The sequence below is a fragment of the Protobothrops mucrosquamatus genome, unplaced genomic scaffold (genome assembly GCF_001527695.2).
Source record: "Protobothrops mucrosquamatus isolate PMUCROS unplaced genomic scaffold, P.Mucros_1.0 scaffold218, whole genome shotgun sequence".
Classification (NCBI taxonomy): Eukaryota; Metazoa; Chordata; class Lepidosauria; order Squamata; family Viperidae; genus Protobothrops; species Protobothrops mucrosquamatus.
In genome coordinates, this window is record NW_015386571.1 from 1,052,500 (window position 1) to 1,064,656 (window position 12,157).

General features: G+C 37.7%; 1 protein-coding gene across 1 annotated transcript in view; it reads right to left on the bottom strand.

Moving 5' to 3' along the window:
* Positions 1-11,711, bottom strand: part of MPP5 (membrane palmitoylated protein 5) — a 31,783-nt gene extending 20,072 nt beyond the window's left edge. The window contains exon 1 of the mRNA XM_015814106.1: positions 11,199-11,711. Coding sequence (XP_015669592.1) covers positions 11,199-11,601 — 403 coding nt within the window. The 5' untranslated portion in view covers positions 11,602-11,711. The remainder of the gene's footprint in view (positions 1-11,198) is intronic.
* Positions 11,712-12,157: the final 446 nt, after the last annotated feature.

Sequence of the window (12,157 nt, forward strand, 5' to 3'; positions counted from 1 at the left end):
TGTTTATGATAAAAACAATAAAATTCTATATTGAAAAAAAAAAAAAAAAAAAAAGAGAAAGGAAGGTAGCAGGATTATCATAAATAAATGTTACGTAACACATCTCTGAAGAATAGAGCAGAAAATAAATCTACCATACAAAATACTTTCTTATTTTCAACACAATCAAATAAACAGATAAAAAACTTTCTAGTAGAGGAGATATCTCCACATCCAGGACAATTAATGGCAGGACCTGAATATGACGACTGTCACGTGATAAATATATTGTCATGATTCCGAAAGAAGAAGCTCTTCAAAGAACTTTGAGGCATTGTTTTCCTTAAAGAATCTTTAATAGCAACATAGCTTCCTCACGTACACAGAAGAAGCCAAAATCTGAATTCTCCTCCCCCAAACACACAGTATCTAAGCATAACTCACTCCTTCATTTAACAGTCATTAATCACATTCTCCAATTAGTTTGAAGTGCAAACTTTCCCCCATTACTTATCTCCTCTTATTACAACTAACCTTGAAGAATACTCTACTGAGATATTGTTATGGCTAACTAGTCCCCAAGCACATTCTTCCCCCTCCCCTTCAGCACCATCTAATTTTAACTTTAAAAGAAATACACAGGTTAAATAGAAAATGTCTGCATCTTCATATATTGTCAAGCAAGAACATCCGATGTTAGCAGCATTGACATATATCTTCATGAAAAGTTACTTCTATATCTACAATATACCAGGGATATATAGAAACCATGTATTCTGGACACAAATTCATTTTCCTTATCACTGAATTAGAGTTCAAGTAATACACTAACATCTGAAATGATTCATTCATTTCAAATACGAAGGTGTGAAATTTGAAGTACCACATTTTTTATGTACATCAGCAATCATACATTCTTCTTTTGCAAAATAAAAAGTATAAGATGCTTACATTGTCAAAAATATTTTAAACAATAACAACTTTCAAAGGAAGTTAAAATTTTATTTTGAAGTTTAACAATGCTGCTGAATGTCGAAAGATTCAGAAAGATTGAGAAAGAAAAAAAATACCTTTGAGATAGTAAATTATAATATAACCTCCTACAAAATAGAAGCACCTTTTACATTTAAAGCCTATAAAGATAAATATTTTTTCTAATTATTGCTGTTTATATGAATAGCGATATTGATTCTAAGTAGGAAAAAAACTACATTTAACCTCTTCTAGTAGATTTTTATTGCTATTAAAACTTATCTCAGTTGTTACAAATTGCTCAATAAAATGAAGTAAGAAATGATAGCTCAGTTTACAATTTATCTATGTTAGGGCTTATATCTTTAGAGGCCACAAGGATATTTTTTCCTCCTTTTTTATTTTAAAGTCCTTGCATTACATAGCGTATAATATAGACTGGAATTTCTGGACATTTTTTAAACACTACTTTGACACAGACACCACTATTATTGAAATTTAATGGTTAAGATTCTAAGACAAACAGCTTCATCTCTGTAAAAAAAGAATATCTCTATGTACTTATTAGTTTATTTTAGCTTCACAGGACAAAGGACCAAACTGGAGTTATGCTAAATATTTCTCTGCAATTATCAAAAGCAAACATTGTGGTGTGGGGACTAATAATTAGCCGGACCTTATCAGATATGGATAAGAAAATCTTTAATTCCCTGCTAAATCCCTTTTCTTAAAGTATTTGTGCAAGATAAAAATGTGAATTAATGGCAAAGCTTTGTTCTCAAGGCTCAAGGATTCTAGATCTATTGAAGAAAAAATTTAAGAGACTTTTCATACCAGACTGATATAGTCAGTCTACAAATACATTCAAGGGATAACTCTATTTCATAACTACTGTGTTTTCTTGAAAATAAGACTCACCCTGAAAATAAGCCCTAGCCTGATTTTTTGGGGTGGGCCTAGTATAAGCCCTACCCCAAAAATAAGCCTGGGGGGGGTTAGGCATGGCCAGCACAAGTCGTGGCAAAAGTGTGGGGGCCAATGGTGTCCGGCAGCAGTGTCAGGGCGTGGGAGGCCTGGCTGAGGTGGTACTGTGGTAAGTGGGTGTGGGATGTGTGGGACAGCTCCCCCCCAGCGCCTCACCTTGTGGTGGCACCGGCATGCTGTGTCACGTGGCATCTTACCGCGAGCGACCACAGAAGTGGGAGGCAGCCACGTGGGCTCCTGCTGGATGGGGATGTTGGTGCCGCCACTGCGAGGCAGGTGTCAGGAAAAAAATAAAACATCCCATCAAAATAAGACCTACTGTCTCTTTTGGAGGCAAACAAAATATAAGACTGGGTCTTATTTTGGGGAAAATACGGTAGAATAATTTTAGAGTTACTTTAGAGTCACTTTCATAATTTCAAAGAGGAGGTGTATAGTTTGTGAAAACCTATTTACAATCTTTCCCTGATGTTTTATATATCTTTGCCTTTTATTAATGTAGGTCCTAATTATATATGAAGGAAGTTTGAGCAAACAAATAAGATATAAGTTTGAGACTCGTTTATTTGATATGATTAACAAAGACATCAATTACCAACATATCAATTACCAACATCCCCTTAGTTCAATCATTAAGTTAAAGGAATATACAGGTGACTTGTTTTTAACAACTGTGACTGATTTGGGCAAACCTTCCCCTATATAAATCACTTTCTTTAAACTGATGTTTCTCCTATTCAGAGGAAGTAACAGGCAGTAGGGAAAAAGCAGAGCTGCTTAACTCATTCTTTGCATCAGTCTTCACACAAAAAGAAACTATAGCCCAACACACCAAAAAAAACTACTGCAAAAGACAAACTAGAAACAAAAATTAAAATAAGCAAGAAAATAGTAAGAGAACACCGATCAGACCTTGATGAATCTAAATCACCGGGACCTGACAGATTACATCTGTTCTAAAGGAGCTGACAGATGTTATCTCAGAACCATTGTACCATATCTTTCAAAACTCCTGGGAGCATGGGGAAGTACCCGAGGATTGAAAAAGGGCTGGTGTGGTTCTCATCTTCAAGAAAGGGGGGGAAAAACACTCAGGAAACTACAGACCAATCAGTCTAACATCAATACCTGGGAAGAGCTTGGAAAAGATAATCAAAAAACAGATCTGCGAATAACTAGAAGCAAACAAAGTTATAACCAGTAGCCAGCACGAGTTTGTCAAAAACAAATCATGCCAAACCAATCTTATTTCATTCTTTGATAAAGTGACTAAATTAATAGACCAGCGAAACGCTGTGAACATAATATACAGATTTCAGTAAGGGATTTGACAAAATAGACCACAACCTGCTGCTTAGTAAGCTAGAAAAAGGTGGAATAGACAACATCCCCATCAGATGGATCTGTAGCTGGCTGACAAACCGTACTCAGCAGTAGTCCTCAATGGTACTACATCCACATGGAGAGAAGTAAGCAAGGGGTACCACAAGGCTCCGTCTTAGGCCCAGTGCTCTTCAAAATCTTCATTAATGACTTAGATAAGGGAATAGAAGGGGAGCTCATCAAATTTGCAGATGACACCAAACTGGCCAACACCCCAGAAGACAAGCTCAGGATCCAAAAAGATCTTGACAAACTTGAACAATGGGCCCTATCCAACAACATGAGTTTTAATGTGGAGAAATGCAAAGTTTTATATTTAGGCAGGAAAAATCAAAGGTTTAAGTCGAGATTAGGTAAGACTTGGCTTAAAAACAGCAACTGTGAGAGGGACCTTGGAGTTCTTAGTGGACAATCACTTGACTATGAGCCAGCAGTGTGTAGCAGCAGCCAAAAAAGCTAATACAATCCTGGGTTGTATAAACAGAGGCATAGAATCAAGACCATGCGAAGTATTAGTACCGCTTTATAAAACCCTAGTAAGATCACAACTGGAATACTGCAACCAATTCTGGTCACCATGCTACAAAAAAAATGTTGAAACCTTGGAAAAAGTTCAGAGAAGAGCAACTAAAATAATCAAAGGCCTGGAGACTAAAACATATAAGAACGGCTGCAGGACTTGGGTTTGGCTAGTCTAAAGAAAAGAAGAAACAGAGGCAACATGATAGCAGTATTCCAGTATTTGAGGGGCTGTCACAAAAAAGAGGGGGTCACATTATTCACCAAAGCACCAGAGGGCAAGACAAGAAACAATGGTTGGAAACTGACCAAAGACAAGCAATGATGATTTCCAATTAAGCAATTCTTTTTAAAGGTATAAAATATTCCCATTTTAATACAGATATATCAAAATGGTGAAAAGCAATATATTTATTTCTTGTCCAGCTCTAATCCCCATGAAATGATTAACTGTGCTTGTGTAAATGGGATGCATAAATCTGTTTGTGATTTTCATCTATCTGTTGTAGTACTACCACATTTAAGACAGAAGATCAAGTCAAGGTATTATCAATTCCCCTTAATAATGCAGATATCTTGTTCCTGCTAAGTAGTCATAAGCTTCACACATCTAAAACAATTTGTTATTTATTGTTTTAAGCAATAATACCAAGAAAGGGCTGAGAAATCCAGAAAAATACTGGTTTTCATCTTAAATGAAATACCATAATACTGTGAAAATACTATAGTAGAGTAAATACAAAGTCCAGGTTCACGGTCTGTGAATATTCTTCTCAGCTTTGAAACTATCCAGTCTTAGCAAAAACAAACTCCCACTTTGATAAAAATGAAAAAAATCTAGGCAGATATTTATCATATATGGGATGACATGGCAAGAACCTTCAGCAGTACACAACTCCATTGACTATTCCTCTTAAATAGTTAAGATTAATTTTAATGTTTTAAGAGTCTTTTCTATTTTTATTTCTTCCTTTTATTCCATGAATAACCTTCTGAACATTTTTTTTCTTTAGGAAGTCATCCTTCAAGATTCTCAATGCATATGTGATGGTTTGCCTGTTGGAAAAGTTGCTTGCTTAAGGATCAGTTTTAATACCATGCTTAATACAGCTAGAGATATATATATAGAAAATAATGGATCTTAAGCACCTGTCTTATGCATGGAAAGCTATAGGATTACCCTGGGTTAAGAAGACCTAGTAGGTTTTTTTTTTAAAGGATTCCTGTTATTACCTTGGAGTACCCTTAGCTATGCTGATGCAGATTTTAAAAATTCTGGAATTCAAAACTAAATTTGATATACCTGAGAATGTTTATTTAACTTAAAATGATTGTTTCTCTGTTATGGTTTTGGTCCTTTGGGATAGTTTTTCTGGTGTCAATGAGATTGTCTCTACTGATAATTACATTCCAAAACTAGTTCAGAGATATTTTGGCGGATTTGGGAGTCAGTTGTGACATCCTAATTGTAATTCATCTTAATTTTAAACTATTGTGGACTTTTATTGCTATATTTCATAATTGTGAAAGAGTTGTGAAATTTAGCAAAATATAAATTTAATAAATAAATAAAATTGGGATGAAATTATTCCTAATATAGGATTTAATTCCATAAATTTGACAAAATTTAAACAAGCTGTATGAAAAACTGTTTTCAAGCACTTCTTGAACTTGAAGGAGATATACTAACTTTTGGAGACATGGATAAGGTTTTTTCCTCTAAACATGGACAATCTGCTTTATCTAAAAGTAACTGTGGTACGCTCTCTCAAAATGTTTTAAATTACATGCCATTTCTATCCATTTTTGCATTATGGCGACACAAATATTCTGCATGGAAAGGAATTACATAAGAGTAAGCAGGCACATTCTAGGGAACACACATGGAAAACAATGTGCTGGCACTGGTAGCGGCAAGCAAACTACACCAGTGTATTTCCACTGTGTGCCTGCTTACTCTCTTGTAATCCTTTCTTTTCCAACCCTCTCTGCTGTGTTTGGGGGGGGGGGGGAAAGAGTCAGACAAACAGGAAATTGCCTACATAAGTTGCTTTTTCCCCCTTCCCCACTCCTCTCTCACAAAGCAGAGAGATTGGTTCCTTCCCCCCATCAATAGTTTTACCACCACAGTACAATTTTATTAAGACTCTGAAGACAAGGCTACTTCACAGTTCTTTTCCCTCTTTATCCTACTCTCATTACATTAGATCTATCTGTTATCCATGCCATTTTTATCTGCTGCTTGATTGGGAGCAGACTTTCCATCAGAAACAGTGGGAGGAAGCAAAAGGAAGACAGATAACAATGTAGATTTGCAACTTCTGCTTCTGATTATCTCACTAAAGACAGCAAAGATTGGGAATAGCAATGAAAAACTGTACAATCTTTATAAATATTATTGTTGCTTATAGTCAAGAGTATTGGGAAAGCCTACATAAACATTATATGTTCAGAGAAAAACATGTTGCTGATTATTGCTTTTCTATTTATGCTGATAAGGCATAACTATGAATTTCTATTGCCTGGTGTCATTCCAATTATAAATATACATCTTTTTGCCTATTTTTATTATCTTGGATCTTTCAATGTTCATTTTATTAGCCATAAAGAACAGCTTGTTAAGAATCTTGTTTTCTTACTTGCTCATTATGGAATAATATGGATCTCATGCTCAAGCATGGCATGTGCTTTGCCTGTTTTGCCAGTTGCTCTCTGGAGCTTAACTGCTGAGATAAAAAAAACCCAGTGCTTTTGAATTTATAGTATTTTCCAATAAATTACATGGTATGGAATGGTTCGTTCCTAGATACTATACCGAAAATTTCAACATAAATCCATGTAATGCAGCTACATCAGACATTTATCTTTGCAGATCCCTGCAAACCTAATTAAATTTTTCTCAAGGAACAGATGAAAGCTCTGGTCTACCAGCTGTGGGTCTTTCTCATCTGGGATACTTTGCAATGGAAACTCCTGCCCTCATCATCTTGTTAATGGAATTTGCATGGGCTTTTAATGAATATTAATTCAGAAGCTGCAACTAATTCAAAATAGGAGACCTGGGTTGGGAGTAGATTTAGTAGTGTTATGCCTCGTGCTAAAGTCACTGCCCTGGCTACTAAGAGATTTCTAGATTCAGTTCAAGGTGTTAGTTTTCTAGCCTACATGAATACTCTCTTCTGACCTGAATCAGCCTTTTGAGGAACTACTTCAGATTTCTTTGCCACCTAAGGTAAAAAGCGGGAGCCTGGAGTTTCAAAGTTTCTAAACTTCCACATTATGGAATATCTTGCCCTCCAGTATGGAGCTCCCCACCTTGCTTGCATTTTGATGTTAAGACCAACCTATTTTGATAATCTTTGGTGCAGATGGTAGAGCACACTTGTAATGGTGTAATTGTCTAATTTTCTTAGATTTGGATGGATATTTTTTCAAGCGAAAGAAAGGAAAATACAGTAATATTTTATTAATAAGAATGTATAAAATTGGTGGCAAACTGAATAGCTTACCCTATTTATTCTTAATGCATTTAAGGCACATAAAATGCAAACCATTTACAGTATTCCAGTTGGAAAATGATGAAAACTTTTTATTCCAGCAGAATGCAATTCCCTCGGAACATTTTGGATAGGGCTGGTTCTGTTGAGTTTGAGGTATGATTATTTTTTTATTCACGCAATGTATGAACTGGGAAGGAATGCCTGCCATTCTAGGGATATTGAAGTCTTTATCATTGTTATTTTCTTTTGGGGAAAGACAGAAGTGACAAAGCAGTAGTAGTCAAGAGTACAAGTCACAAGCAAAAGAACATTTCCACAGAGATCTGGGAAAAATCCAAGTGAAATCTGGAGAGCCTTTGCCAGTTGGTGTACACAGTTCTGAAATTGACAGTTCAATAACTTGGAAATACAGTTTCCCATACAGGAAGTCCTTGACTTACAACCATTTGTTTAGTGACCGTTTGAAGTTATAATGGCACTGAAAAAAGTGACTTACGACCATTTTTCACACTTACAAGCCTTGCAGCATCCCCACAGTTATGTGATGAAAAAATGTGGCAACTGACATGTATTTATGAAGGTTGCAGTGTCCTGGGATCATGTGATCACCTTTTGCAATCCTCTGACCAGCAAAGCCAATGAGGAAGCTAGATTCACTGAACAACCATGTTAAAAATTTAACAACTGCAGTGATTCACTTAACAACTGTGGCAAGGAAGGTCATAAAATGGGACAAAACTCACTTAACAACTGTCTCGCTTAGCTACAGACATTTTGGGCTGAATTATGGTGGTAAGTCAAGGACTACCAGTAGATTGTTTCAATGATCCCAGTTCGAATTATCAGACCACCCAACAGGAACAAAATATTCTCAGTCACGTCAAACACAAGGCTGGATACAGCTCGCGATTGGCTGATATTTAGCCTGCGGGGATGCCCCAGAGATAGTGAGGGACTGGCCCCAGCCAACCCGGCAGCCCCCAAGGTGTGCGCACAGGAGGTGGTGAGCGTGCAGGGGCTGCATAGCCTTCTGTGAATACCGGCCCGGCCCTCCAGCAGCAGCACTGTGATGGCAACGGCAGCACACGGAGTCATGGGGGGTGGGGTGCATGTGATGCGGACTGCCGGCCACACCTACTCTGTCCCATCTCTTTTTGATTGGAGAGCAGGTCGCCACTGGTCATCTCCTCAGCTCCCTTGCGGGTCTTACCCTTGGCCCGCAGGTGGAGTGCATTCCCCTCGCACACCTCGGTACCCACCGCAACAGCTCACGCAGGTCCATTAGGCTGCAGCCCGGAGCAGCAGGCCTACCCCAACATGAAGGAGGTGAGGCAGTCAGCTAGGAAGCCCCAAGTAGAGGTGGTAGAGCACACCCTGGGCCAGCAGAGATGGGGGGAGGCATGCAATCCTGGCTGTGACTGTGAGGCCATGGCGTCGATGGGGATCCGGCTTTCCCGGCTCGAGGTAGCCTTTAGTTTGCTGGGCATGGGCGTGCTCTACCACCTCTACTCGAGCTTCCTAGCTGGCTGCTTCACCTCCTTTGTGCTGGGTTGGCCTGCTGCTCTGGGCAGCGACGGCAGCCTAATGGACCTGTGTGAGCTGCTGGTGGCGGCGGCCTGAGTTGGAGCCAAGGTGCATCTGGTGCGCGAGGGAAACAGGCTCCACGCGTGGGCCAAGGGCAAGATCTGCAAGGGGGCCAAGGAGATGACCAGCAGCAACCTGCTCTCCAACTGCAAGAGACCCCCTGGATCTCCCCAACCCTGCCCGGCCCCCATAGGCATCCCCCCGAGCAACATCAAGGTGGCCACGCCCACCCAGTCAACTGTGACCACCGTGGCCACCCAGTGGGCCACACCCACCCTGCTCCCCTGAGGGCACCACAATGCTGATGCGGCCCTCAATGAAATTGAGTTTGATACCCCTGGTCTAACTGATCAGCTGTTAGGTCTTCAATGCCAAAATATTCTTATTAAGGCATTAAATTTAGAATTCATCTTGTCTGAACTGAAACTGAATAACTGTCCTTATTAAAATAGGAAAAGGAAAAAGTTATTTTCTTATTTTTGCAATATGTTTATTTTAAAAAAAGAACATTTTTATGCAACTTAGAATCACAAACTGTGAAGAGGAAGCTCATAAATCTTTTAAATAAATAAGCAGTTAATTTCTTCCAAAAACATTTCCCAGGGTAGACAAAATATTCCAAATGTGAGCTAGAGTTAGGTTTAAATTATCATTAGAACTTTGCCAAACCATGTTTCCAGCTAGCTTAGGAAAGTCCAGCAACAATTCAGGAATGCAAAAACAAACAAGCTATATTGGATTTTAATATAAAACAATCAAGTACCTTTCTAAACATCATTATTCAAACCAGTTAAAATATGGTAGCAATAAAATCACATTTTTTTAAAACTAATGCAAATCACAGTATGATCCATAAATTACTAAGCACTAATTTTAATGAGAGATTTAAGCATATTTTTCTTAATTTAGTTTTTCAAGTGTTTTTATTCTGTTAATTGTCAACCAGAATCGTGCATTTAAGATGGGAAACATCCAACACATCTTCTTCCTCCTATTTTCCCCACAACAACTCTGTGAGGGGAGTTGGTCTGAGAGAGAGAGTAACTGGCCCAAGGTCATTCAGGCGGCTTTCATGGCTGAGGCGGGACTTGAACTCATGGTTTCTTGATTTCTATTCTAGACAAAATATTATTTTGCTGATATACAGATTTCCATAGATTTCTTTATTATAGCAAGTCATCTATTTGTGAATTGCTAATTCATGGTGAGCTACTTCAAATCAATAAATTTCTGAGACAAACATAAGACAATTTTATTAAAACATAATTTTAAGATTCTTAAGAGTTAATGCCTAAGCAAGCATTCTTTATTATATAAATCATACAAGTTATTTTGAATGTTCACATTGTTTTTAGCTCAATAACTAGCTTTTTATTAGATAGTCCTTGCTTACCAACTACTCATTCAGCAACCATTCAAATTCCCGCAGTCGTGTGATTGCCAAGTACAACTTCACAAAAGGCTTCTAAGAAGCAATGGGGAAGCCAGCAGGAAGTTGCAAGTCAGACATATGAAGCTGTGCTTAATGACTACAGGTGATTCACTTAACGACTGTAGCTGGAACTGACATCAGAAGTCAGTGTGGTCATACTATGTTTACAAGAGACATTTCCTTCAAGGAGTTTTTTTAGACTGCACCGAAGAGATGGTTACTACACCTCAGAATAGTTAAAAAGATGGAAATCTCAAATAAAACATCTTCATAATTGGATAGAACCACTTGAGAAGCTGCTTGGATGTGAGGAGGAGTAGAAGGTCTGGAGATGTTTAAACAGGCTGCATACTGATCTGACTAGAACCAAAGATTACATTACATGGGAAAATGGGGATTTCTCCTTGAGGATGAGGATATTCCCTGGGAATGTGGCACTATTCAAGCAACTAAACATCTTTTATACTACCCTTTGGGGCTGACTTGCACACAGAATGACTTGCTGATCAGAAATATCTCTGCCATTAAGATGGCCCGGTACTGGGCTAGAACTATATAACTCTATATTTTATTAAAGCTTTTAATTTTGTTTAAATATTAAATTAATAATATCCCCTTTCCTAGTTCCTGCGTTTCTGACACAAGATAAAGATGAGACAAGACATTATGTTTCACTTTCTGATCACATTGCTTAGCCACAGAGTTGGTCAGTCCCAATTATGGTCTGTAAATGAGGACTATCTGTATAGACACAATCTCTCAAGCCTAATTATATATTCATTTAGAAGCACTAAAAGTTCCATTGCATATAAAATAAATTGTTCTACTTAAAAAAAAATACATACCTAGTACTTTCACGGCACAATGCGGACTCTCCAGAGTTACTCCTTCTCCTGTGTCAAACATAGGATTGTCTATTCCAGTCTTGGGAGGAATTTGTGCCAGCTTCTTCAGTCTCAGAGAAGAATTAAGATCAAGTTCTTGTTTTTTCCCATCTTCTTCCCGTCTTCGTCTTAGGTCCTCTTGCTGCTGTCGAATCCGTTCAAGTTGAGCACTCCGCCGCAATGGCATCATGCGGTTGCCCAGATCACCTGGGCAATCCACAGCCATCTCCCTGTGTTTCTGAGATTCTTCGAGAGGTGCAAGATCCATAATTTTTGTTTCGCTGTCTGAATCTTCTGTTACATGTCCATTCATATGAGAAGTTGTCATTGTTCTATTTGAGAAGCTATACAGCTTGTCAGACATAAATTTTATTATAACACTTCTTTTCTTGGTAGTTCCACTTAAAATCCATTATAATGTTAAATAATTCTTCTCATGCATTATGGAGGAAAATGAAAAGATATCTCCAGGAAGAAATCTGAAAAAAAATTAAATGTAGATTATATTAAAATGAATAAAGTTAATGTAGAAAATCTAATTCTTATATTTAATACTGTATGTACCTTAATTTTCTAGAGGAAAACTCTATGTCAAGGTATACCAAATTTCCTTGTTTCCAACTCTCAAGTAAAAAGCTACTTCTATTTAGGGGAACAAACTAAATTAAAATTGGAAAGAACATTCTATGTGCTATAATTAAATTAAAATGGAGAAGCCTCAACTCCAAACTCACTTTAAACCTATGAAAATCTGGAAATGTCTAGGAGAAAATGCATAGAGACACATTTTCAAGTTACCTGTATTTGGATTAGGTGTATGGTATTTTATTTCACAACTGTTTAGTGGCACAGTTTTTGCCTTCATTTTATATATTTCTATGTACAAAAGTTATTATTTTAGGAAAGCATGTTCTGGTACT